The sequence below is a fragment of the Thunnus thynnus genome, chromosome 6 (assembly GCF_963924715.1).
Source record: "Thunnus thynnus chromosome 6, fThuThy2.1, whole genome shotgun sequence".
In the NCBI taxonomy this organism is placed as follows: Eukaryota; Metazoa; Chordata; class Actinopteri; order Scombriformes; family Scombridae; genus Thunnus; species Thunnus thynnus.
This window is the reverse complement of record NC_089522.1, coordinates 8,910,360-8,937,754: the sequence shown is the minus strand read 5'-3', so window position 1 is coordinate 8,937,754 and position 27,395 is coordinate 8,910,360. Positions and strand designations below refer to the sequence as shown.

Genomic DNA, 27,395 nt, shown 5'->3' with positions numbered 1-27,395 from the left:
CGAAGAACAATACCCACCTACTGGTCAACTGTAGAAACCAATGGCAGAATAGCAGATGCTAGCATGGACCCAGAGGCCACATTAAGGCGACAGAACCTCAAGAATGTGCAAGGCATTGTCCAAGATACCACCACACACATCTCCGATAGTGATACCCCCCTCATTACCACCCAGGATGTGACCACACCCCTGGTAGAATGACAGATAACGTCTGAAGGGGAAGCTTTACCTGCTAATTCATTAACCTGTTTGATTGTCTCAACAATCCAGTGGGGAGCCTTTGTTTAGACAGAGCCTGTCCCTTGTTATTTCCTCTGTAGCAGACAAACAGCTGCTCTAAGCGCTGAAAACTCTACATTGCCTCAATGTACAGCCACAATGCTGGACACAGCAAATTGGCCCTCTCCTCCAGCTTGGATCTAAACAGGGGAGGATGGTACACCAGCTTGGATCTAAACAGGGGAGGACGGTACACCTCCAGTTCTACGGCCTGATTAATATTGCTGGGGGATAAAACCTTTGGTAGGAAAGTGCGTCTATCCCAAGCGGGGAACTGGTCTCCACCGAGGAAAATCAAAGAAGACGATGAGTTGTGCACTCTGAGGCAAATAGATCTACATGGGCTTCCCCATACCGATCCCAAATCATCTGCACTACCTGTGGGTACAACCTCCACTCCCCAGGGGGCAGCCCCTGGCGTGAGAGGTAATCTGCCACAGAGTTCACTCTGCCTGGGAGATGCATCATCTTCAGGGAGGCCAACTGAGGATGAGCCCAGGTCCACAATCTCTAGGCTTCTCTCAAGGCCTCCAGTTACCTAGTTCCCCCTTGATGGTTGATATGAAACACCGCTGAGGTGTTGTCTGTTGGAATGAGCACATGGTTGCCCTTGAGAAAGGGCAAGAAGTGCCTAAGCGACAAGTAGACAGTCCAGAGTTCTAGGACACTGATGTGCAGCCCTCCCCACTGAGGGCTCCAAACTCCCTTGACAGACCTCTTTTACCATACTGCCCCCCAAATCATGAGGTGAGGCATCTATTGTCACCACCTCTTGCCTAGCTGGGACTGAGCCAAGCGGAACATCATGCGGCAGAAATGTATTGTCCTCTACTGTCGGAGATGAACAAGGCACTTGGGGGTGACTCTAACCCACCTGTGTAGACAAGGATCCATGTAGAGGCTGTTGCACCTCTGCAGAGAGAGAAGATGCAGCAGCCCCAGGCCTAGACCAAGCCACGCCTGACATCATGTCAAGATGAGGGTGGACATCAAGCAGCCACTTTCTCATCAAAGGCAGCCACATCATTTGTGGAGGATCAGCGAGTCAATACACTAGCCCACAGGACATGTGATCCAGGCCATGTTCCTCTGCATTGCGCAGTGTCCTAGCATCCCTGCCATGGTGCCATGGTGCCCTTGGATCCCTTGGTAGGTGAGGGTGGAACTTTACAGGGTGGGGCTGCGGGAGTCCATTGAAAGAACAGGTTGCCCACAAGGTGAGTAGCTGGTGCGTCATCCAGTCCAACCTTAGCCAGGATTGCACGCAGTGTCGCTCACAATGGAAAGGGTCCCTACCCCAGCTCGGTACTCCCAGAGCTACTGAGGGAAGTCTCTGAGCCATCCTTAGCCTCTACACTTGCAGACTAAGGCTGCATTCACACCAATTCAGGCGGTGCGGCGAAAACGCCAGTCATCCCATTCATTTGAATGGGGGTAGTGCAGCTCAGCTGCGGCCGTTTTGGCTGCTGCAGCGCCGCACCAGACTGTGGCCAGAAAGTTGAGCATGAGTCAACCAAATGCTTTAAGCTGCTCTATTTCAGCTAGTAAAGCCTCCATCTCCTGGCGAGAGGGAGCTTTCTCCTTTGCCTTTTTACGTTCTGGGCTACTGCACTCTTCAAGCAGTCACTTCTTCTCTAGAGCCAGAGCTTCTATGAGTGAGCCCTGACAGAGGGTGGAAGGTCATCTCCAAACAGGAGGACTTCCACCTGACACAGCCTCTCCTCTCCCACTGAGAGTGGCAAAATGCAGCAGTTAATGCTTGAGTCAGACAGGACTACCTTAAGGTGACCCACACCCACACACTTGGGGCACAAATCATGGCGATCCTCAACCTGAAGTTGAGCTCCACAAGATGCACACGCAAGCATTGTTTAAATCCAAACAGGGGGTCAGGCTAGGAAATCTGAGCGAGAACTGTGACTGTGCCACAGGATGTGAATCAGAACCTCTAGCAGACTTATCTCACAACCACAACTAGACAAAAAAGTGGCTAGCCAGTCAGGCTAGTCCAGCCTGCTGTTTGCCTGTTCACCTGAATTGCACATGTAGCCAGGTAATCCAAGCGAGAACTGCAGCACAGAACACGACTGGATCCTCCAGCAACATCTCAGCAACTAGCTAAAGACCAACTGTAGACTCCAAGCTAGCCTGCCTGTCTTTAAAGTAACTTACCAAGCTAAGCTAGGAAGACCAGACGAGAGCTGTGGACAAACCACTGCACGTGAATGGAACATCCAGCATTTGGAGGAATCAACTCGCACAAGAAACTGTTTAAGACATTTAGTGTAGCTAGTGAGTGAGCCACCACAACATAAGGACACTCGAAAACCTCCAGAGAGGAAAGAGGGAGAAGTAGGATTGCTTGACAATACAAGATCATACAGGCCAGAGGTAGACTACCACATGGTATTTGTAGCTGGAACGGACAGGTAGCCTACACATCACACATGTGACTTTGCTATTTAAGATCTTGACCTGCGCTGAGCCTGAGGAGACATATCCACTTTATTTACTGCCACTGGTAGTCAGGAAGGAATGAGACAGAACTCCACTTACTGCCTGCTCTCTTATGTAGAGACTATAGGGATGTAACAGTGTGTTTGTCCAAACCATTCGGTTCAGGATGTTTGGTTCGGTACTTGACTTTCCTCAGTTCGGTATGCTCCATGACCCAAATAATTACTATCAAAATAGTTCAATAATCTACTTACTCCAATGTGTGGAACAAGTTCAAGTTTATGTAAAGTTCTCACATAATGTTTTGGCAGCGCACCACTAATACATCCATGTAACATGTTCATGGATGTATTTGAGCCGGCTTAGCCAAGTTAGCCTGGTTACCCTGTAGTGTCGCTGCCATCAGAATGACAAACGAGGCCCATAACACTGACCAAGTGCGACACTAGTGCACTATTATTAAAGGCCCTATGAAATGAAAAATACATTTTCCCAGTTTTAATCCTGAGTCCCTGTGTTAACTGTTCATTTATCTCATTATATGTAAAAAAAAAAAAAAAAAAAAAATCAGTATCAGAGTATTTTTACATCAAAATCCCTGTCTTTTCTCTCCCTGTAAAACTCAAGGGTGTTTACAAAAGCTCATCCAATCAAATCTGACTTTGGGCAAGCGGCTAACCACACTGGTCATATAAAACCACACTTCACTGTTTATGGGCCGAAGTAGCGAACAAAGTAATATGGAGAGAGATAGGACGAGATGCGCATTTGGATATTAGTGGGCAAAAACTTTGCACACAAGCACTTTGTCTTTTGGTGCCTGCTCATATCTATGTATGGTTTAATGCTGCTGTGTGTGGCTATCAGGTGATGCTGGACTAGTTGTTGCTTTGAGTGTAGATAGATTTTCAGTTTGTTCACATTAATTCCTGTAATGTCTATTGATTACACTCTGGTGATTGACAAGTATAGCTATCATTGAAAGCTTACTGTTGGATGAGGCCACCAATTTAAATAATACATATAAAATGATTAAATAGCCTACTTGAGGCTTCAGTTTAGGGCTGCTACTATTATTTTCTTTATCAACTAATCTGCCAGCCTAGATTAATTGATCAATCATTAGGTCAAAGAAATGTCAAAAAAATGTAAAAATGGCCCGCCCATAAATGTCCAGCCAGTTACTTTCCTCTGGCGCTGGGACTGGCCACCTGGAATATGAGAACTGCTTCAATCCGGTGTGTTACTAATAGGCACGTTAACTGTGGAGAAGTGCTGCTCGATATTTAGAGAATAAGCAAAAAAATTCAATTTAAAATTGTATTTCCCAAATTACATTTGTTTTAAAATATGTTATCTTAATTTCATATATGAAATGGCCCAAAATGATCACTTTAAACGTATGACTGCCTAACACAATTAAAACAGGGCATGAAATGATTCCATCCCACAATTTTTTAAACAAATACGTGATAATCACTGTAACGTGATCAATATGAGATGTTTCCACTACACATGATTATGATGGGATATGCAGTTTCGGGTCAGGCGCGGATCTGGTGTTGATGGGTCGGGTCAGGTTGTGTTACTAATTGGCCATATGTGCGGGTGGAGGGGCGTGTGCGGTGTTGCACGTCGCCCGGGCGGGGCGGGGCGGGGCTTGAAAATCAGACCCGTGCAGGACTCTGGTTGGCAGTGCAGCGATAGTCTATTTTGGGATTTTAAACTGTTATGCTCAATCGGAAAGTGGCCCATATTCTACATATTAACCTGCTCTGTCATTGTGTACACGCTATAAATACAGTTTGTAGGTAAATATTGTGTAAGTTGTGTGGTCACCCGGTTTCACCAGCCTACCATCTGTTTAACTTGTGATCATCAGTGTGATACTGCAACGAGATTCAGTGTTTCCTCTCAAGCAAGCGATTTAAAAAGACTGAATTCAGGAAAATAAGTGAAGAAATGTGAATGTTTCTTGTTAGCGACACCATTTAATTTACACAATGCAAGACAAAAAGGAGCAGACGCATATATAGTGTGTAAACATTCAGTGTAAGATAATTTAAGACTTTTAGGACACCTACATTTTCTGTTCGTGTTTTCAACAGCTGCCGTCGTAACCACGACAACCACGACTCGTTCCGCTGATAGTCACCGGTTAACACGGTCACCGGTTAAACCGAAACAGGCAGTTTACTGAACACGTTTCATCCTTACATAAAAGTCAGGAGCTGCTTCTGGATCGCATGCAAATGTATCATTAGCCAGCAATATGCCACACCACACAACGACTATCGGGTTAACATACATTTGTCAAAACCGTGAACATAATTCAATGTGGCTCAATAGAGGGTTTGTGGGATTGTGCGTATGACTAGCTTGTCAAACGTTAGCTAGCTAACTCATGTTTGGCCATCCTTTATTGGTATAAAAAACAACTTATTTCATTGTGTAGCTACTTACCGGCTCTCTGTCAAGAATGTTTACTTTGTGGTAAAATATAACTCCATGTCGCTGTCCCCCACCAACGCTGACATGGTTTGTTTTAGAACAAATAAGTATTTAGTGCACTGGAGGGTTTTGCAGCACACAGCCATGACAACACGCCCATGCATTGCGTCACTACTAATGCTGCCTTCATGTGCTCCTCGTAATAAACACAACACAGCCGGATTTTAAACTGGGTTTAGTTTCAAATCACCAGCCACAGAAAAGAAAATCTTTCAAGGTTAAAGTGCCATTGCTTTGCATCGTTTTTTAATTGAATTGAATAAACAGTATTATGGAGGTAAATGGAAGTAAATGTTTGTTGCATATGTATTTTCAAATGCAAAACAAACACAAAACGAGAACACTGGAAATACAGTCTGAATGAAAACAATTACCAAAAAGTGCACATTTGCTATCCCTTCATTCTTCTCCTCCCCGGTGATTGCTGAGTGAATCATGTAAATGCACACTCACTGCATTCATAGTAAGCACAAGACAGAAATAAATAACACAAGCCTACAATTACTTCTACATTAAAAATAAAACTGGAAAATATGTTAACAAAAGTTCACATTCTGCAGCAGAATCAGAAGGGAACTATGCATTACCAGTCTCTTTGAGCACTTTGGCTTTTTTGAAATACAAGACTTCACTGTAGATAACTAAAAGATAACCACTGCCAACAACAACCACTGTATATTAATCCCAAAACAACTGCTAAACAGACCAGACTCTATGGGAATATACAGGGTATAACATGAATAACTCAATAGGAATACTAGTGTATAACCTGTGATTAAGTAGCAATGTGCAAATGTGAAAAACAACAGTCTACACAAATAAATTAAAATACATTTCAAAACTGTTTAACCTGTTTAGTACAGTGTCCTTTAAACACAGCACAAAAACATGTTGCAATTCCACAAAACTTCACATGTAGTTTGGTATTTTGGCTGGCTCATGCTTCAGGCCTGGTATGTGTCCTCTCTTTTCACAACATGTTAAATGAACTCCATATATCTATCTTCTTAAATGCAGACAAAGGCTATTATTTAAATTTTAAATAGCTATTCACAATATTTACAAGATAGGAGTGGCAGTTTCCAATTAATCCGCCCCACATGTCTTTAGGCTATGCGTGGAGACCCAGAACACCCACACAGCTGCAGTGAGAAGGCTGACAGTTATTATGATGACGCTCGGGGGGAGATTCTCAATAAGATTCAATTAATATGTTAAGTCTAGATATAGTCAAATACTAACTTGAGTGAAAAGGCAAAGGTGAAAATATTTTCTCAAAGTATATGACACAGCAAAAATTGCATGCAAAGCAATAAAAAACTATCAAATCTAAATTAGATCAAAATACATACTGTAAAATCAGTTTTATAACTTCTCTGCTCTCATTCCAAAACAGTACATACAGTATGTAAAAGGACAGTAAAAAAGGTTGAGAAATATGAACTTATGAAAGTTGTGCTACAGCCTTACAGTTGTGGTATGTTGCCTAATCAAATAAGCAGTATCAATGCAGATAGAGACCTTTAAATACACAGGACGAAGAAATAATTAAACATTACACCTACAGGTTAAACAAATATTTCTGACCCTAACAGCAGTTAGTAGAGGTTTCTGTACATATTGTCTTAATGGTTGTTTAATAGCGCCCCCTGCTGACTAGTACACTGCTACACAAACCCAGTTCTTTTATTTGGCTGGTTGGTTTTAAGTTTACACATGTCAAATTGAGGAATAGTGACTTTCATTGAAAATAATAAAAATGATAAGAAAGATAGTAAACAAGTAACCTTTTTAATTGAAAAAAGGACTGTGAAAAATGTAGGTGGCATATGTGATGTGTAGTGTTCCTCTGGTGTCTCATGACAGTTTCTTTGTAGACTATATATTGTCTCTGCTGCAAGAGACGGTGTCACTCAGAGCACAGACACAAAGGAAATAACAACAAAGACACTTCTGTCACACTAACAGTGTGACAGAAGTGGTGTGTAGATCACTGTTGGTCATCTTTGTAGCTACATCTCTACCAACACAAGGGAACTGTCTATATAAAGGAATATGCTGATCTACATTCCTGACACAATATTTCAATTATTTTCTTATTCATAGAGTCCACTCTGTAATTCACAGATTAAAGATATCAGGATATATAGTGCACAGGTTTGAACATTTTTTACCATGTAAATCAAACAGTTGACCAATGTTCATCAGTGTCTGATTAAACCAATACTTAACATCAAACTGCTATCCTGTATGTTGGTTGTACTATCATATTTGTTAAGTTCCAAAGAAATGTGAAATTCTTCAGCTTTAATCCACAATGACGACATGGCACATAAGCGTCAGTGAGTTTTATTATAATCCAATGAAATACTATTTGGCTCTCCAAAAAAAAAAGAAGAAAAAATCACAATGAACAAATGAACAGGAAGTACCATACAGAATGAAATGTTTAGAATAATGGTTTATTGATTTTTATGGTATCAGTGTTGTGTCGTGTCTTGAGAATCTACAAATATGGCAACTGTAGGTTTATTGTCTGTCCGTGCGATGAAAACGTAGCCTATGTCTACAAAATGACTCCAACACTTCTTACTTTAACCGAAACATGATAGCGGACTTAATACTGGAAAAAATACATCTGATTATGTCTTCTAATAATCTCTTCAACATATAAATTAGACAATAAATTAAAGCCAGTGAAAGCCCTCAGAAAGCTTCGTACAAAGAGGTACATAAACTAGTCTGTATTAAAACAACAAAATTTGAAATATCAAAGCTAAAGAATCACAGTAACGGCAAGCTGCCAGGAGGCGCCAGGATGATCCCGAACACATAGAAAAGTCCCATGAGGAGGTTGAGCTTGGCGGTCTTCTGAGGGATCTTGGCGTAGTATCGGCTGCGGAACTGCTTCTCCAAGGGGAAGGCCATGGGCAGCGTGAGCAGAGGCAGCGCCATGCTGATAGTGTAACGCGTGGCGAGGATGCAGAAGAGCACGTAGGGGACGAAGAGCATGAGGTTGTAGAGGACGTAGGAGAGCGTGGGGCCTATGAGGATGGCCAAGGTGACAATGCCCGCCTGCTTGTCAGAGTCCATGTCTCTGGTGTTGTTGCTGTGGAGGATGGCCTCTGTGTTGAGGGCCAGCGGGACGGCGTATACCAGTGGCAGCACTGACAAGTAGCCAACCTGCACCGCGTGGGCAAACATGACTGCCAGAGGGCCAAAGGTGATAAGGATTACCACGTCTCCCAGGGCCACGTACTTTAGACCGATGCCTGGGGGGAGAAAAGTAAACAGCAGCCACATTTAGCAGTTGTCAACGCAGTGCCATCAAATCCTGCGTGTGCACAAGTTCACATTTCAGCCAAATAATGCAGCATCTGTTTTCACTGTTTTCATACTCTCTGGTTCCAAAACTTTAAATGATTACTATAAATATGGTCTTCAAGGTTCTGATTAATCCCATTAATAATTAAAAGATGTACTCGAGCATTTTATAGTTATATTCCCAGAAAGAGACTCGTGAGACACATTTTTAAAAAAGAATGGTCAAAATCAATGCAGCAGAGACTGAGATATGCTGACTTGTTTTGGTATGATGTGTAAAACGCCCTTTTTTTATTTTTTTGAATATGAATTAACAATGACAGCCTTGCAAATAGTGCAGGTCATTATTCTTGCTCAACTGTCTTGCACATGAAGTCCTAAAAAATGTTTTAGTCAATCTGGATTTTTTTCAAAGGGGAAAAAAATAGTGTCTGTGGAGTTCCCCTAAAGTAATACTTTACTTTTTTTTTTTTTTTTAAAGGCGCAGCATGTAGAATTTAGTGGTATCTAGCGGATAACAGTAACAGACTTGGCAGAAATGGAATATAATATTCATAAGTTTGTTTTAATTAGTGTATAATCACCTGAAAATAAGAATCTTAGAATGAGCCATTTATAGCTACATAAGGAGTGGGTCCTCTTCCATGGAGCCCGCCATGTCGCACCACCATGTTTCTACAGTAGCCCAGAAGGGACAAACCAAACACAGACTCTAGAGAGAACCTTTCACATTTTCCGTGAGTTTCACAGCCACGTAGGTCCCCCTACACACTTGGAAGGGGAGGGTGAAGGGTATTCAGTTTGTTACAATCTGCAACCTCACCACTAGATGCCACTGAATCCTACACGCTGTACCTTTACATCTACATTAGGGAAATACTATATTTTTAAGTTGAAACATCAAAACAACTTTAGCTTGAATCGCAAAGTGGGGCTGCAAAAGAAAAGAACATCCCGTCATAAAAAGAGCTCCAAAAATCTCCCTGTTCTTCCTAAATGAAATTCTGGTGAAAGGTGTGTTCTGTACATTTCTTCACCCACAGGGAGAGACGCATTGACACTTTAGCCCCTTTCAGACATGCACTTCACCTCATGAAGAAATGTAACACATTAGTGTCATGTCTGAAAAACATGCAGACTGTCTTTCAGGGCTAGTTCACCCAAATTACAAAAAACAACCAGCTGTAGCTCAGTTGATAGAGGGTCTGTCTTTACACATAAGGTTGATCCTGACAAAAGATTGTGTGAAATGTGATGTCAAAACTTTTTATCATTTACTATGTAGCCATGCAGACAGTTAGTTTTATGTGTGCAGGTTTTTAGATATCCTTCTCTGCCACCAAAGACACACCACTGTTGAGTGTTTAACATGTATCTTTTTAGTTCTTTGAGCAGCATTAACACACCACCACTGTATTGGAGTGGAGGCAGACGTTTCATAGGTAAATATCTCAAAACCACATAAAATCCAAACTGTCTGCATGAATAGATAACACCAGACAAAATATTTTTGGAGGTGAAAACTGTTCTTACCAGAGTTTGATTTTTTTGCCCTTTATTTGGTAATAAAACATAACAGACAGACCATGAATGTGATGTGTATATTTTCCTGGCATTTTTCCAGTCACTAACCTTTATCTGGTACCTGGAGCCACTATCATGCAATGTTGCCAAGTGCAGCTTAAAAACAAGACGTGTGTGTGTGTGTGTGTGTGTGTTCTTCATGTGGAGGCAGGAGTCCAAGAGATTCAAGTTAATATTTCACTCACCTCCTGTGTATAAAAAAGAGCTGGAGAGTCCCCCGAAGTAAATAAGGGCTAGGTGCTCCAGTCGAAGTGTAGACAGGAAGTAGAGCAGAGTGGCGCACAAGCACCCTAAAGAATATAACAACGCTCCAAACATAACGACATCCTGCGGTGCCAAGATCTCGTCTACAAGAGTCCTATCATCACTCTTCTTGTGGTCAATCCCTTTTGAGAAGTCATAGTAAGTATTTACAAGGTTGCCTGCCCCATGCACCACGAGGACAGCCACCGCACACACCATCAGGATGACCAAGTCCACAGATCCCTCCAGTTTGTACGCCAAAGCACTGCCGAGGGCCACCGGCGTGAGTGAGGCGCTGAAGCTCCACGGCCTCAGCGCAAGCACATAGGCCGCGCACTTGTGCCTCACGTCCGAGGCGACGCGGGCCATCCTCGACATGTGGTTGGTGCCTGGAGGGTGATTTTGCACCAAGTTATTCAAACCAGTCTGCCATTGTTGGCCAATATGACCATTTGATCCAGCCAGTACAAATGTTTCCGCCCTGCTATGTTTCTGCTCTTTGGCCATGCCTTTGCCAGGGTCTACAGTACCAGCAATGATCCTGAATGCCAGAGTCAGGTGTTCCTGCGGCAGTAAAAACATACCAGTGAAATGTCAAGACAAACAAAGCATACATTCACACCACAGCGTTGACACACACTGTACTATATCACTGATAAAAAATACAGCTCAGAAGCAAAACTTCAATACTTTGAACAGTAATCAAGATGGCATCAACTGCAGGCTTGTTTACAGAAATATGTGTCTAAATCTGGATGCTGGGGGTCCGACATTAACCAGGGTCTGAAATTAACACCCACCAAGTGCCAATTGTATACAGCTCGGAGGAAATCACTCATGTTTGTCCCTACACGGTGTAGACATGTCTACAGTTAACAATGCTGCAAAACTGTAGGAGCACTCCAGACGGTCTGACACAGTGTCTACACAGAAAGCAGAGCAGCAGCAGCATCGAGTGCTCTGTCTGTGTGTGTTTGGCCAGTAAAAATATGCTTTTTTTCATCTACCAGTCCTCTTGGCAGGTGAGTCAAAATGTTAATTTCAGGGTTAGTCTTGTAGCATTGTGGTCAAAATTAACACAATACATTAATATCGTTCTTTTAAGAAAATGTTTTACAGGGTAGAATTTGTGTCTAAGCTTAAAGGACATCCCCTGAAACTGTGCCTCATTTATTTTGGCATTGTTACTATAATAAAAGACTGTGGCAAGAGGTTTACTGATGTCATTTTTAAGGCTGATTTTGTATAAACATGTACTGTTTGGGTTTTTCAGTCACAACAGAAAGAATGGGAAAAAATCTTAAAATTATCTTAGCTAAGTTTCAGTTTTTTTAAACTTCTTCAAGTGTAAGTTTGCTAATAAAAACCTCTTCTCAGTATTTCATAAAGAATGTGAGCAGTACTTATACACCATCTAAATCCTGCACTCATAAGAACACTGTAAAATTGTAAATGAGTGTTGTTTTAATGTTTTTAACTATTCTGTTGTTTTATTTTATGTATTTTTTTTTATTGAAAAAATGTACGGTGAATTAGTGTAATGTGTGACACCTAAGCTCAAATGCATCTATCTCTTCTTCTAAACATGCCAATGAACAGGACGGCTGTCAAATTAAACCTGGGGTGTCATGTAATTGAAATCACATGACTTACATGTGATGCATTAAAGCAATGTTGCCAATTGTTATCAGATTGTGTTTAGGATACATTCATGCATCCAAATACACTATAAAATGGTGAAAACACATACTTCTTTTTTCCGTCAATTCTTTCCATTGTCCCACTTTGGAAAATGTGGTTTGAAAAGTGACAGCATGATTCTACTAATGTGGGACAGTCATATATGTTGTTGAATTGGTTAAAATATGCATTTAAGCACATTAAATGTGTACAAAATATAAGACATTATACTTTTTGTAACAGCAAAAACATAGTAATTACTGAAACTGAAATGACTTAAGTCTTGAGTGTTACTGACCAGAGAAGTTTTTATTGTATGAATTCATTCAGACCTTTCAGTGAGTGTCCCGGATTTCAACGTGAACTGTCCCACATTAGAGAAAGGCACAATTTGGCACAAGGGACACTTTTATATTTGCCATTTCTTCTCTGTGTATGATAAGAGTAGAAAACACCTTGGAGGTTTCAGAATGGTGATGTGTGCGGATATAATATATTTGCTTCATGTTAAAGTATACTGCTGAAGCGCCAATTGCAAAAAATTGTCCCACATTACTCTAATTCACCTTCAAGAGATAAACTGTCTGAACGCTGTGCAGCGGCAGCACAATAGCAGCCAGAAACTCTGAATTCAAAGTAAAGTGGGTGTTTTGGTCTCGCAGTTGACTACTGAGATTATGGGATTAAATGTGGCTGGCTACCACCGAGCTAACCCTGTGTGCCGGGACAGAGAGGAGGAAATGTCCGACTGCAGCTCTCACCTCTTATGTCTTCACCGTCCGACACAAACTGCGCTTCTTAAAAACATACTTCTGGGCCCGCTGAGGCTGCTGAGACGACAGGCAATTGGATATCTTACGTGTCAACTTCGAGGGTACTTGACTGGCTGGCAACTATAAAGCCTGCTGCACCCGACGGGCGCCATTTCCTCCGCCGAACGTGCAACGTCGTAAAGAGGCGGAAGGAAAACGCGCCTCATACAAATGGTTCCGACGTCTTTTTAATCCCGCAAATAATATGTTCATAGAAAAGTTCTGTTCATAGCAAAGTATTACACATTAAACCTAACTGAATTAAAGTGGTTACTCAGAAGATTACCTCAAACAAACAAACAACAAGAGCTTGGTATAATTTAATTTGTTCAAAAGTAAATAATTACTTCTGTCTTCTTATCATTAAACACCCCCTCCAGACATGTATTAAGAAATACGGAAATACCCTGCTTGGAACAATAATGTGGGTCTGATATATGTGTGTGTGTGTGTGTGTGTGTGTGTGTGTGTGTGTGCGCGCGCGCGTGTGTGTGTGTGTGTGTGTGCGTGTGTGTGTATTTATATAAATTACATTGTTAAAATCTCCTCCTTCTCCCTCATTGAAAATTCCAGAATCTATAAATATGCAAATATTTTTTATTTCAGAAGTTTTACTGCTGGACACAAGATGTCTCCTACTTCACTGTAAAGTCCATTCTCAGTGTTTGTGCACTGCAGTTTCCACATCACACTTATGTAAACTGAATATTGGACCATGATTGGCTTCCAAACCAGTTGTGATGTCACAAATCATGGCCCATTGCAATGAGCAGAGAGAAACTTTCCACTTTCAGCAGATGAATGTGAAAACAGCCTTCTAGTGTCACTCTGCACATACATTATTCTTCACAGTGAAGCTCAAACATCCAACAAGGAGAAAACAATGTTTTTGAGTGGAGGGGAACTTTAAGTATCAAATATATAAGGTGATAATCTTTTCACAAACTGAGGCAGTGGAAAATGTATTAGTCTCCACCCAGTTGCATAAAACAATGGATTAAATTCCAGGAGAGGGAAGAGAGGGAAGTAATTAAAGTTTATTTCTTTAGCACCTCTCTAGATCAAAAAAATGGCAAATAAAAATGAACGGAAAGTTGTAACTGTTATTACAAATACAATACACAACAAAGGAATTATTGATTGATAACATTACAATAGGATAACAGATGTAATAAATCAAATATAAGAAGTCAAATAAAATACAGATGAACCCAAGAAAAGTCCAAGTTCAAGGAGGCATGATGATGTGTAATGTGACAGTGATGAAGTAGGTGACCCAGTTCAACCAAACAGCCTGGAAAAACAAAAACTCTGCTCATATCTGATGAGGAGAAGCACACAGGACACACAGTAGAGTGGAAGAGCAGGCCGGACCTCAGGGTAAAACCAAATAGCTTCCTTTGGCAGAGATCTGGGCTCAATAAACAGCCAAGCTATGGAACAGAAAAGCCCAAGTTAGGCTCAAAGCTGAACCATAACACAGCGGATATAGTGTGATTAAACAGTGATAATAAAACTAATTCTTATATACAGCAATAGTGGGGATTTTAATTAAATCACACTCATTGAATATACCTGGGAGTTTCTAAATTGTACCCCTTTTTGACCACCACAGGTTCAAATTATCATCATGTGTCATTTGTCATTGTCCTACTTCCATCTATCCATTTAGCCAAAAAAGACAAGACAACAAATGCATGTTGTTTGTACACCCCATCACCACTCATGGACCCCTGTGTCACTTCGACAACTGGCAGTGCTTCAAACTTAATCCTGCAAGCAACCTGTATTCTCACTGTGGCCCAGCTATGTTCATGCAGTAGACATTTTTCAGACATTTTAACTTGTCATACCAGGAAAAGCACAGGTGTAATTGACATCATGAATCACAGCTATATTCCATTTATGTGTGCAGGTTTCAGGGCCCTGCTTTAGTGCATGCTGGCTCGCTGTCGTGACTTACTGGAACAGCTAAATGGAAGAGAGCAATCATTAATGTTATTAGTTACACCTGTGCTTTTCCTGCTATGACGAGTCAAGTTTCTGCTGTAAAAAGGGTCCATTGTGTGCTGGCAAGTCCGAAATACTTGCAAGTAGTGGGAGCAGCCACAACTTGAAAGTTTCTCAAATCAATAAAAAATGCATCTTTTGGAAGGAAAAAAAAAACACTGCAGCTGCACTTTGCTGTAAATGAAATTAGTTGTCATTTATATGATAACATGCTAAATTGGATGTTGTGCTTAGTCCTGGATCTTTTGGAGTTGAGTCACAGAATATTGTGTAACACTGGCTTCACTTTTTTACAGCAGCGTTGCATAAAACTCAGAAAAAAATCATGTTCAAAATAAGCCATCTGATTCTGCTTTAACTGAGCGTGGCTGCAGCGAGTGATGGACAGAGCGCGTTTGGTTTTCATTAGATTGTCTCGACACTGACCCCTTGCCCCATCTACAGTAATGTGAAACCAGTCCTCTGGCAGGCGCACTGTGCGGAAGAGAGCCGAGCAGAGCTGATGCAGTCTGCACTGCTTTCACTACCCGGTCCGCAGGCTGGACTGCGCTGCTGCACACAGCACCAGAAGCTGCTATCCAAGTAGTAACACAGCCTACTACCGGAACGTGCAATGGCTAGGAAGTAGTGTTCATGGGCATAGATGGTAAACCTGTGTAGACTTGGCTGAGGGACTTTTTTTTGTTTGGTATTTTTTCCTGGAGGTGTGATATCGCAGCCATGGTGTGCTGTCCGGCTCCCAGAGGTTTACGAAGAGGCGGCTGGGGCTTCGCTCCTCTGCTGGCTGCCGCGCTGCTCACCCTTCTGCTCGCAGGGATGCAACAGACCACAGCGTTTCCCTCCTGGAGGTTAGAGGTATGCTGTGACCACTTCATGCAGTGAAAGAGTTGTGTCTGAAACTGCGAAGGTCAATATATTCTTTGGTCTGTAATTATTAGGTTTTGTAAGTAGGTTTCTGTTTCCTTTATAATACCAAAATAACAAAACACCAAACTCCATTCAGAATTCTGTTAGTTAAAATTGGCCCTGCTCATCTGTAAAGCTAGAAAATAGGAATGCTATGGCTTTTAGTTATATTAAAAAGTTAAAGTCACTTTTCAATTCGGCATATTGCTATTACATGAGGCATCACTCATTTCAAATGTTAACTAGTTATAGTCCAACTTCTATTCACTGTCCTCCACTTATGCAGCAGTATGTGACCCAATGTAAAAGTCTGATGTGCACTGAAATAAACTTGGTGGATCCTCTATTATTGTCATTTACCACGACTACATACTAATTAATAATTAATCTTATTATGGGTTGCAATCTGTATCCATTTGACAGCCAGGTAAAAAGGGATTCAATTACATTATTATTTAATGAAGTTTGGTCTTCAGTAGGGGATGGCAGGTATCAGGACAATCACAGGTCAGAACTAGAATGAACAGAGTGAATCATCTTTCAAAGTGGTTTAACCATCATTTACATAGCTTTCTTTCACTGTTATTAAGCTTTAAAATACTTTTAATAGGGATCCACCAGCCATGCAGTTCCAATCATTTCCCTGGTTTCTTTAAACGCATCATTAGTTGTACATCATTAGATGAAATCAGAGTTATGGCATACCCATGGCAATACACATCAAATTCAATTAATGTTCGGTTGAGGTGGAGATAGATTAATCAGATTAGGCTTTGGAATGGATCCCTGTACACTAATAGCTTCAGTGAATTGGATAAATGTGTCCTTCCACACACAACTTCAATCACTGCCACCCACTGGCTGTGTATTACAGCCAGGCCCTGAGGGATCGCTTTATGTCATTTCCTTTGCCACAAACTGTCATTATTCCTCAACCAAAGTGACTACTAGTGACAATTACATAACTGCCTTAGATAAGCATCTTGTAGGCTATACAGAATATGTAAAAAAACAAATTAGAGTATAATTGAATCAGTTGGTGAATGCAAATTGTGGTTTAATTGTAATTTCTGATATATTTACCTTTATTTATGCTAAAAATAATGAACTGTTTGCACCATTCAAAATTTAGATATACAAAAAACACATACAAAAAGTATTTCTACATGTAGATCATTAATTAACACATTTCCTATCAAAATCTGATGGATACTTGATGTTTTTAATTATATAAAGTTAAATAGTATTTGTTGCATTGTCCCTTCAATCTCTCTTCAACTAAGGATGAAATCATAATTCCTGTTTTAACAGTTTTTGGAACTGAGGTTAAACTCTTCCAGACTGCGCTCAAGATCTTCTGGGATTTGTTGTCAGATGTTTTGCCCTCCGCGTCAGCGCTCACCACTGGCTTTAAGGTTTAGTCTAGCGCACTTGTTTCAGCCCTCATGGTTCATCTTTATTTGTGCCAAAGTGGGAGATTAGATTGCAGTGAATATAATAAGACACGACACAGAAAAGAACCGCGCCGGCCTTACTACATTAAACACCTCATAAATCACTGAACACGAGAATCCAGTGTGCCAACTGAGGTCAGGAAAGAAACCGTTGTACAAAACAATAACCGGTATATATATCCATATAATGCAATGCAGACACAGTATCTTTAACATCAGAGCAAGAGACGTCACCAAGTTCAACAGTAGTGTGGGACAGTCTGCCAGACTGCCTGCCCCTGTTTCACTATTTTGGTAAGGAAATGAAGGAAGTACTGCATCTATTTGTCCCGACTGGGCGAAGCAGAAACAGGAACCTGAGGATAGGGTGTAGAATACAAAGTGAAGGGAGTGGCTTTAATATTTGCTCTCCATCTTTAGTATTTTTCTGCAGTAAGAAAATGTCGGATAGGGGTGCCAAGAGGCTCTAAAAAATAAGCATGAAATCTATACATTAAAGGACCACCATGATGATCTTCTTATGAATGTATTTAATACTGTATGGCATGATTGTTTACACTATTGAGACCTTGGTATGCTTTAAACGAACTTCTGAAGCGTCCTCAGACTAAAGGCTACCGTTCCGAAGTGTAGAAAAACTGCCATCAAGGCGAGGGGTAAGACGCAATGAATCTTACAAATGGGGATAACAGAGCTGACTTTCTGTCAGTCTCTCCTCGAAGGTATTCATGGTGTTGTAATCGGTTGTACACACAAAAATGATGGCAGTAGTTGTGTGAAAATGGGGGAAAAAAAGCTTGAGAGGGAAGTTAAGACACTGCCTACTTTCACACCTCAACACATTGGCTAATTGCTGAATGAAGTGGGTATACTTGTCGGATTGTCTGTTTCGGAAAGTTACAGAAATTGTCGGATGCAGCCCCCACTGTTCTGATGTTGGAAAAATATGTGTGGGGGTTGCAAGGAAGTTTCAGATGCTGCTGGATAATCTGACAGGAATTATTTGAAGCGTATCCTCCTCCTGGCTGCATCCCACTACCTCCCTGAACTCTCTCCTAGAACTGTGTTTTGCATATTTTAGTAGATAATCATCTAGGTGTTTGGATAGTCTCTTCTCAAAGACATACATAGTTTTGAGCTCAGTTGTACACACAAAACGTGATGGTAGTAGTAGTTGAGTGAAAAAAAAAAGAGACCTTGCTTGACAAGAAAACCTCGTCTACTTCCATGACATCTGGTCAATCGCTGCGTAAAGTGAACATGATTGTTGGATTGTCTGGTTTGGAAAATGTGTCAGATCCTGACATTTCTGAAAGGATGTTTCTGATGTTGGACAGTCAGACAGCATTTTGTTTGGAGCATACTGAGGCATTTACTCTTCTTAACTGCAATCTGTTATCTCATAGGCAGTCTCTATGCACCCCCTCACATCTTACACCTGATGTCGTGGTCAAAGGTTGAGCATTAGATGTCAAATAAAGACAAATGTAATGGTGTTTCTATGAAGGGATGATATGTTCGTTGGTCTGTCTCCAAGTACACAGAGATAAAGTTTAAATGAGGTAAAGTGGTTGTTTTTAAAGATGTCAAGATTCAGGCTACGTGGGCAGTTTTTCGGTTTTAATGTACACCTCCTTAAATCCTCCTTAAATTTATCAGGTAGGACAGGGAGCCTTCCCGCAGTCAAGCATAAAATGGGCTATTGTGACAGGATCACAGCCCAACTTCAAGTGTTGGAAAGTGGATTTATTACTTAAACCCATCTCCATAAAAAGTTATAGGTTTTATCAACTGGTGCGATCACTGTTATGAAATATTGCAGCCAAGGCAAACCGAAACTTACCTTCAGTCACAGAATATTTATGAAAGCACTAAAATGCAAAGCACCCATAGATGGCCTTTCAAAGCTATAAAAGGAGCATATAATCCAGGTATTATTATTTGGAGTCAATGTTGCTCATCCCCAAAGACACATCAGACAACCTATCTGTGAAAATGATCATACTTAATGTTTGGAAAGCACTTTTACTGCTGACCACTTCCCTTTTCCAAGAGATGGAATGCGAATGTATAATATAATCCGTAACATTCACATGCAAGGCAATGAAATAACGGAGTTCAGTACTGTAGTAACTGTCATTTTTCAAACTTGAGTTTAATACCTGCAGCTACAAAAGTCAAACCCTTTCTGAGGCTTGTAATATGCATTGATGTGCCAAAAACAATCATTCATCTCACTGAATTCCTTCAGAAGCCTAATCAAATCATCTTTAGATTGGTGCCCAACAACAGCTTCAGAGCCCTCAAGGTTCAGTTCCTAAATTCACTTCAAGGGTGATCACAGTGTGAGGTGATTAATTAAAGGTTTTTCTTTGTCCAAGGAAGAAGCTTACACCACTGTGTTGCTCATCGGGATCCGCAAAGAGGCCCGTTCACATGTGCTTCACCTCTCCAGGAACAAGCGCTACACCCTCACCCCGGAGCAGCTCAAATGGGACAAGTTCAAGCTAACATACAAGTATTCATTTGCTGTTCTTCCACAAGTTAACACAGCAGCAAAGCACAGTTTAACAAAAACACAAAGTGTTGGTTTTGGCAGGAAAATACAAGAACACATGTTTTTCAGCTCAATTTTGCATTAGCAAAAATTAAATGCGAATTTTATGTTAACTGCTTTTAATTTCCCAAATGTCTTGCATATACAGCTGTTTGTATCCCTGCCGGTGTGTAGTACTGTGTACAGTATTTTTTAGACCATCACTGGACATTAAAATTGTCATTTCAGACTCAGAATAAAGACATTATCGGGTGGGTTAGCTGCACCTTAATGGAATAATTTACCTGAGCTTGTCAATATATTCTTACCTCATGTCAGTCAAGATGTCCTTTGAAAGTTTTAGGACCACCAACAGTTCAAAGTGCATCATCTGACAGTGAGCGCCTTACAGAACTCTCTGCTTGCATTTGTCAGAGAGGAAAATAAAGGAGTACAGTGGACTTTCACACCCACACAGCAATTGCTTGGCTTCAACACACTTGGATTGTGCTGCACAATCTGTTTGTGGAAGATTCAGGGATACTTTATTATTTTTGGAGCTGAGAAATGATGGTCCCATAAACTTAATAAAGTCATATAGAAGAAGATTGATCTAGCATGGTTGGAACACAGTATTTTGGTGATCCTGTAAACTTTATGATAATGAGCCAAATTTCAATCATTCCTGAATTAGTAAAATTATATTTTTATCTGTTTCATATTGACAGTCAATGACACTAGCTGATCAACATCTGATATTGATTCAAATCATCCATATCAGTCTAATCCTGGCTGAGATGTTAGAGAATATCAAGGTTCAGTAATGGAGCTGTACTTGCAGTGCTTGTGGGAATTCTGGTCTGTCTAAACAGTAGCCATTGTGTTTTGGCAGATTCCTCTGCTGTAGCCTAGAGGAATGTGTGTAGAGACCGGTATAAACTACACAGTTCTGTTGTTTTTTCGAGCAGGTTGCTGTCCTTCCCTACAAACTTGATAAATGCCAGCGACACGCGTCGAGGCATTGCCAAGGCTTTTCTCATGTGGAGCGATGTCTCGCCGTTCAGCTTCAGAGAAGTGCCAGCTGACCAAGAGGCAGACATAAAGATCGGTGGGTACTCTGCATGTGGTTGTATCAATCCCCAACAGATGTTCCATGGCTCCGAGCTCCAGACTTCTGCTTTGTCTTTACGGTTTTTCTCTCCGTGCTGTCATCGCCGAAATGTTTTTTCCTCCAAACTCATTAAATCACAAAAGAGCGACTATATTACCAAGCTTATATTCAGCATGATTCATAATTCTAAATGAAAAAAATAAATATATAAATGCTTAACAACTTCCATATATGTCAGCTCATGGTGAAGCAGTCTAAATTATGCTTTATCTGTCCCTTTGGGTACAAACTCCAGGGTCCTGCATAAATTCTCAGTGACAGTGAGAGGAATGGTTGTCATCCTGCAGGGTGAAGGCTGAAGAAAAAGCTCTGTCTTTTGTAATTCGTCATCCCACTGCTGTAGTCTACACAGAGCAGAAATAATGGAGTGAGGGTTTCCCTCCTCGGCTCTGAGGTATGCGTCTCTCCCTCTCTGTTTTGGCAGGCTTCTACCCCGTCAACCACACAGACTGTCTGCAGTCCTACTTGCACCATTGTTTCGACGGCATCACAGGAGAATTGGCTCATGCATTTTTCCCGCCAACAGGCGAGATCCACTTTGACGACCACGAATACTGGATTCTGGGAAACATGCGCTTCAGCTGGAAGAAAGGCATGCGTTTTTATCATGTTTATTGAAACAGCTAATATATAACCGATAAAGTGATGGATGCAGCAGACGCTGAACTGGACAGCACAGGGGGGTTCACGGCAACTGAAAGAGAAAATAAACTGTATCTTTGTTGCAGGGGTTTGGCTGACAGACCTCGTCCACGTGGCAACACATGAAATTGGCCACGTCCTGGGACTCATGCACTCCATGGACCCAAAAGCTATAATGCACCTGAATGCAACTCTCACAGGGCGCAAGCTAATCACACAGGATGAAGTGTGGGGTTTGCACCGTCTCTATGGTATGTTCATAACCATTATGTAACACTGTTTCGAAAAATAGTACAGGGCTTCAGAGAACCTTTGCCACAACTTAAATGGGAATGTTTTTTCTTGGGCTTTGACAGTGATAAATACACCTGAGAACATTGTCAGTTATCCAGGACATTAGATATCTAGAAGTAGTTAGTCAAATGCAAAAGGACTTAATTGGTCTTGAAGACATTTTGTAATTCATCCAAAACATGAACCACTGAACGGAAAACATCTTCAAGACCTGAAAAGCAAATCCAATTTTCCATCCTGGGATCAGACTACTCACTATCAGCCTGATAATGGGCCGTCGGGAAGAAAAAAAGGCATTGGGCATGCAGTTGCTTGTTTTATCCTGTGTAGCGTTTTGTTGTGGAAGCATCTAGGATGCCTCGCTATATCCCAACATAAAGACCAGTACCAGAATTATTTTTCCTTCTTTCGCCTAGTTTGATAATTTTTACGACAGGTTCCATAACGTTGGCATTAAACATTAAAAATGGAAAAGCGAAAGTGTTGAGTGTTGTAGTTGGTTCTGTCAGGTGGAACAGTAAAGTCAGTCACTAAAGTCATGAAACATGACAGTCTATGATTGGTCAGAGTCTGCCATGTCTCTCAGCCAAGTCACAACAAGGATTCAAGAATTTAAGTAATCTCCTAATCTGACACCGTGACCATCTCAGAAGGCAAAAATGTTGTGTAGTCTGATCCCGGCATTAGACAACCAAAATACACTTGTGAAGAACCAGCGGTACAAAACCTGTGATCCATTTTTGGTCAAAACCAATCTGTATGTAGACCACAGTGTTTGTCTTTGACGGCTGACACTGAAAGCCAACGTGGCATTAATGAATACTGTATAAACTACTCATGAGTCATCATTAGTGTGTATTATGGTGAGTCATTTTCATTGGAACCAAGGACAGATCGGTGATCCAAATTCCTTTGCTGCTGACTGAGAGCTGCTGTCTGATCCTCCTCCTCACTCTGTCTCCCCCTCTCTTCCAGGATGTTTGGACCGGTTTTTTATCTGTCCAGCCTGGGCTCGGAAAGGCTATTGCGACAGCAAGCGCAAGCTGATGCAGAAGCACTGCCCCTCCAGCTGTGATTTCTGTTACGGTAAGACAGAGCAGCAGCAGAAGGCAGCAGCAGTCCAAGGAAAAAAAAGTTTTCTCTCAACTGAGCAGCGCAAGGAGCTGCTGTGAACCGTTTGCCAATGGAGCAACGGGAGCCAACAGGTCCAGCCATGCAGAGCTGCGATGGGGGTTTTTAATAATCAGATTTTAAGGGAGATTACACTTGCCACTGGTGGAGTTTGAGTTAAGTTTTGGGGAGCAGCAGAGTCCCCAGGGAGCCAATGTGTGTTTTGGCCGACAACACTGACAGAGCAGAGCAGGTACCTGCAGATAGGTGTCTCAATGAGTGATGCTTTACACCAAGAATTGATAATACATCAGCAATCTGACAGCCTAAGCCTCTTTAGCTTTACTGAGGGACACACGGGCGCGGATGTCTCCTGTTGCACAACAGGAAATGGTTCCTCCTAACCATCACAGCCCCATAGATTGTTGTGGCTTTCTGGGATTTTTGTCAGCAACAAGGGACAGTGTGGAGAGGCAAGAGGATACGATTCCTGGCTCGCAGTAATCTGTTCCTCATTGTTGATTGGGAGACGTTGTACGGCTGTGGAAAATTCCTGAGTGACTCCAAACCGCTGGAATTTCAGACTGTGGCTTGAGGGTTAGAGACACACAAGGTCAATTTGGATTTTTGCGGCATTAACGAGAGCGACTGTTTTTTAAGCAGACTGTGAGATGATCACAAGGCGGCCTGTTGTGTTTGTCAGAAACCAGATGGGAGAGATTATATTGATAAGACAGCCATGACGCCTGCAGGTCAGGAGTTGTGAAAAGCATGGGGAGTGTCCAAAGTGATAAGGTTTGTATCATTGACATCATCATTGACTTTGACAGTAATCAGAGTTTCAGCGAGGTGTTTGTAAGGGAAAGTTGTGACATATCCAGATTATGAAATACTCAGAAAGGTTTTGATCTCCTATCTCTCCTACCTTCTTTTTTCTGGGACATTGCTTTTAGGTGACCGTAGGGTCATTAAAGTTGCATGTCTTAATTTTAGTATTTACCTGAATGGCTAAAATGTTAAAGCGTTTCCCTTAAATCCTTTTCAGAATTCCCTTTCCCCACTGTGGCTCCCACCCCGACACCCCCGAGGACCAAACACAAGCTGGTCGTCGAGGGCAAAAAGCTTACCTTTCGTTGTGGGAAGAAAATAGCATCTAAAAAAGGCAAAGTATAGTGAGTATCACTGTTTGCTCCGTTATCAGTTCACCTAACCATATACTATGATGTTTCTATGATTTCATTGGGCCTGTTCACACCTGGCATTAACATGCGTCTAGGGGGATCCGGTCACAAGTGGACAGCTCTAAGTATGTCAGTTCACATCTGGCATTAGAATGTGTCTCCACATGCATCTCAAGTGACCACTTGTGATCGCATCTCACTTCCCCGCTCTATATGCTAATAGACACGTACATCATTTCCGTTTGCAAGGACCAAATGCATTGTTTTTAACCGGTTGGAGGCAGCAATGCACTTCCCATGCCTAGTCTGCCGGAAATTAAAAGAAGTTGTTTGCAAAGACCTTGGCGCGCAGGCAAAATCAAAACCCTAAATCAAAATCTAAACCTCTTGGGCCCAAATGGAAATCAGATAGTGTGTTACATTTGTACTCCATCCACGAGAATCCAATGTTAAGTCACTATCTATCGCTGGATAAGGTAACACATTGGTGATTGACTCTATGGCCCGCTCATGAAAGCTCTTGCATTTGCAGTATTATGATTATTACTAACCGGGTGTCAGTGGCAACTTTCCTGCCATGCATTCAAATCACAACCAGCGCAGTTAGTGACACGTTTTCCATCACCCAGTAGTTGCAAGCAACAATTTGCTTGTGCTAGCGTTATGTCACACAGCGTCAGTGACACTGTTCGCGGTCCAAAAAAACACCTGCAATTACCGCTTAACACCATATGGTGCTGCCAAAGAGCACAAAACGGAGATCTTCGAGATTACCACTTTAAAACGACTCTGTTGGCACGTGAATGAGTATGTACTTCCGCTACGCAGAGAACGTCAGTTGAGTAGGTGGTCCTTTAGCTGCAGTCCTGCAGACTTATCCTAACCCTTAACGACACCCCTCCCCCAACCCACTCTATGAGTGACAACGCTCCAAAACGGTCAACATGGCCAGCTACATTGTCGCTGAGCCGCTGTTGAAGTGTTGCTGAAGCACTCGTTGACGTAGTTATGTCATCATGGGCTTGTGTGTGTCTGTAAACATAGATCATCAGATGAGAGCACCACAGTCCACAGAAGCTAATGTTGGCTAGCATAGTGTCAGACAGCTAAATAACGCACTACCACAGCTAGCCATTGTGCGTTTACAAATTGTAAAGTTACGTTACATACCTGGTACTCCTGCAATAGCTGCCACCCTCTGCCAAGCTGCATTTTATAAATTTCTGTCACAGTAAAAAAAGAGGGTAACATTAGGGTTAAATAGTACAGAGAACTGGCTAACGACAAGGATGAGTTTTCCTTACATTATTTTAGATGGAGCAGAAAAGGAAGTGGAAATGGTGAAGCTAAAACATATGATTGGTTGACACTCCACTGCATCATTGCAGCGCTAAAAAAAAAGTTGAGGCCAGCCCAACTTTGCAGGGCGTCACGCCCGTCATGCAACAAGAAGTGTCAGGCGTCAGTTTGTAGCTTCATGTCGCCTGCTTCTATTGAAAATAACTTGTAGCCTGTTGCTTTGTCGCTGGTAGTCTGAACACACAGTAACCCAAACCATCTCACTGCTCATGCCTAAACCTCACCAAGTCGGTGTCGTAAAGTGGGTGTGTCGTGTAGATACACGTCCGTTCTACGGCTGCAGCGGACTGTACTTTGCCCAGGACGCAATATTTTTTTCCTAGGATGGCTAAGTCATGACCCGCCCTACTCTGCCTCTGATTGGCTTACCCTGATATTCTTACCCTAACCCTAACCAATCTCACTCCTCATGCTTAAACCTAACCAACCCAACCAACGAAGGCAACGAGTACTAGCCAATCAGAGGCAGAGTAGGGCGGGAACTGACTTCGCGATCCTAGGAAAAAAAATGTATCCAGGACACACTCGCGCACACACCGCTTAAAAAAAATATGGCCATATACGACCCAGACCACCTCTGAATGTGGTTTGAGCGATCGGATCTCAGTGCGTCCTCAATGCGTCTTGGGTGCATTCACACCTGTACTTAGAGCGTGTCCACTTGTGATCGGTTCACCCAAGACACGTTAAATCCAGGTGTGAACAGACCCACTGAGCTCTGTCTAACGTCTGACTCCTGTTCCAGCTGGTACAAGGACGGCGAGCTGCTGGAGTACTCCCACCCAAACTACATCTCCTTGAAAGACGACCACATAACTATAGTGGCCAATGCCATCAACGAAGGCACATACACCTGCATCGTGAAGAAAAAAGACAAAGTTCTCACGAACTACTCGTGGAGGGTGCGCGTGCGCTTCTGAAAGGCCACGCCAGCTCCTCTGCACACTGAACAGGACGCGCGCGCACACACCACACACACGGTCACGAGGAGACCTCATTCACTAGGGCACATATTTCTGTTTTTTTAAAAAAAAGTTTTTTCTCTTCTTAACTTTCTACACACAACTGTATCGTTGATTATTTGTCGTTGTGTAAATGCATTTTCATATGTGCAAAAAATAAACGTTCCGTGACAAGTAGTGTTTTTTGTGAACACACCACCTGACTGTGAAAAGATGTTCATTGCTGTTTCCATTTTATGTGGTGATGAAAAATCTGTGCAGCCGTCGTCAGCTGTTTGGGATAATAACAGCTACTCTATTCATCAAGCCTGGACTTCTTCAAAGCTCTTGCTGTTAAGGAAGTACTGGGGTCCAGGGACACCCAGGGATTCTTGGGGTGTCCCAGCCAGATGTTAAACTAATGAATCACTAAGGTTTAATTCAAAAAGATATTAGCCAAGTTGGAGACTGTATAGGAGTACCTTCTCATATACAGTGAACACAAAATCTTCCATTATAGGGCCTTGGGGAAAAGAATCATCCAAAAAAAAAAAAAAAAGATCCATGTCCCTGACGTGTTTCTTTTTGGGGGCCTGAAAAGGTTGAGAAGCCCTTGCTTAGATGCATGCCTTTTGAATAATTTACGCACTGACCAAACTAAGCTACTAAAGCCAGAATAAGCAATGTTATCTACAGCCTTTGGAACTATTTGGACCTTAAACCACATATGGAACACCTCAGACGTCTAGCTTACTTTACTAGCCTCACAGTGAAGCCAACAGTCTGCCTCCGGAGACGGTGCAGTCAGTTCCACCAGCAGCTCTCCTTCCAAGCGTATTCAACACATCAGGCGTAATAATCTGCAGAAGGGCTCCGGTGGGGGTAGGGGATAGATAAAACT

General features: G+C 41.9%; 3 protein-coding genes and 1 long non-coding RNA gene across 5 annotated transcripts in view; 1 reads left to right on the top strand and 3 right to left on the bottom strand.

Annotated features, from left to right (window-relative positions):
- mib2 (MIB E3 ubiquitin protein ligase 2) overlaps positions 1–5,360 on the bottom strand; it is a 53,023-nt gene extending 47,663 nt beyond the window's left edge. Inside the window, exon 1 of one of the 2 annotated variants that reach the window (XM_067591555.1) lies at positions 5,200–5,360. The gene's annotated coding sequence lies outside the window, so the exon portion shown is untranslated. The remainder of the gene's footprint in view (positions 1–5,199) is intronic. The other variant, XM_067591554.1, reaches the window with a different exon arrangement.
- Positions 5,361–7,691: 2,331 nt separating this feature from the next.
- On the bottom strand, positions 7,692–13,045 carry ubiad1 (UbiA prenyltransferase domain containing 1). The gene is made up of 3 exons (XM_067591557.1): positions 12,840–13,045; positions 10,341–10,962; positions 7,692–8,519 (listed from the first exon to the last, which is right to left on the bottom strand). The coding sequence occupies exons 2-3, from the start codon at positions 10,903–10,905 to the stop codon at positions 8,032–8,034; spliced, it is 1,053 nt and encodes a 350-aa protein (XP_067447658.1). The 5' UTR covers positions 10,906–10,962; positions 12,840–13,045; the 3' UTR covers positions 7,692–8,031.
- A 422-nt stretch (positions 13,046–13,467) lies between these two features.
- Positions 13,468–14,898, bottom strand: LOC137184148 (uncharacterized). The gene is made up of 2 exons (XR_010928621.1): positions 14,744–14,898; positions 13,468–14,323 (listed from the first exon to the last, which is right to left on the bottom strand). It is a non-coding gene; the product is annotated as an uncharacterized lncRNA (long non-coding RNA).
- A 413-nt stretch (positions 14,899–15,311) lies between these two features.
- mmp23ba (matrix metallopeptidase 23ba) lies at positions 15,312–26,689 on the top strand. The gene is made up of 8 exons (XM_067591553.1): positions 15,312–15,755; positions 19,642–19,778; positions 20,765–20,904; positions 21,392–21,559; positions 21,696–21,860; positions 22,879–22,989; positions 24,059–24,185; positions 26,299–26,689. The coding sequence occupies exons 1-8, from the start codon at positions 15,621–15,623 to the stop codon at positions 26,471–26,473; spliced, it is 1,158 nt and encodes a 385-aa protein (XP_067447654.1). The 5' UTR covers positions 15,312–15,620; the 3' UTR covers positions 26,474–26,689.
- The last annotated feature ends 706 nt before the right edge of the window (positions 26,690–27,395 follow it).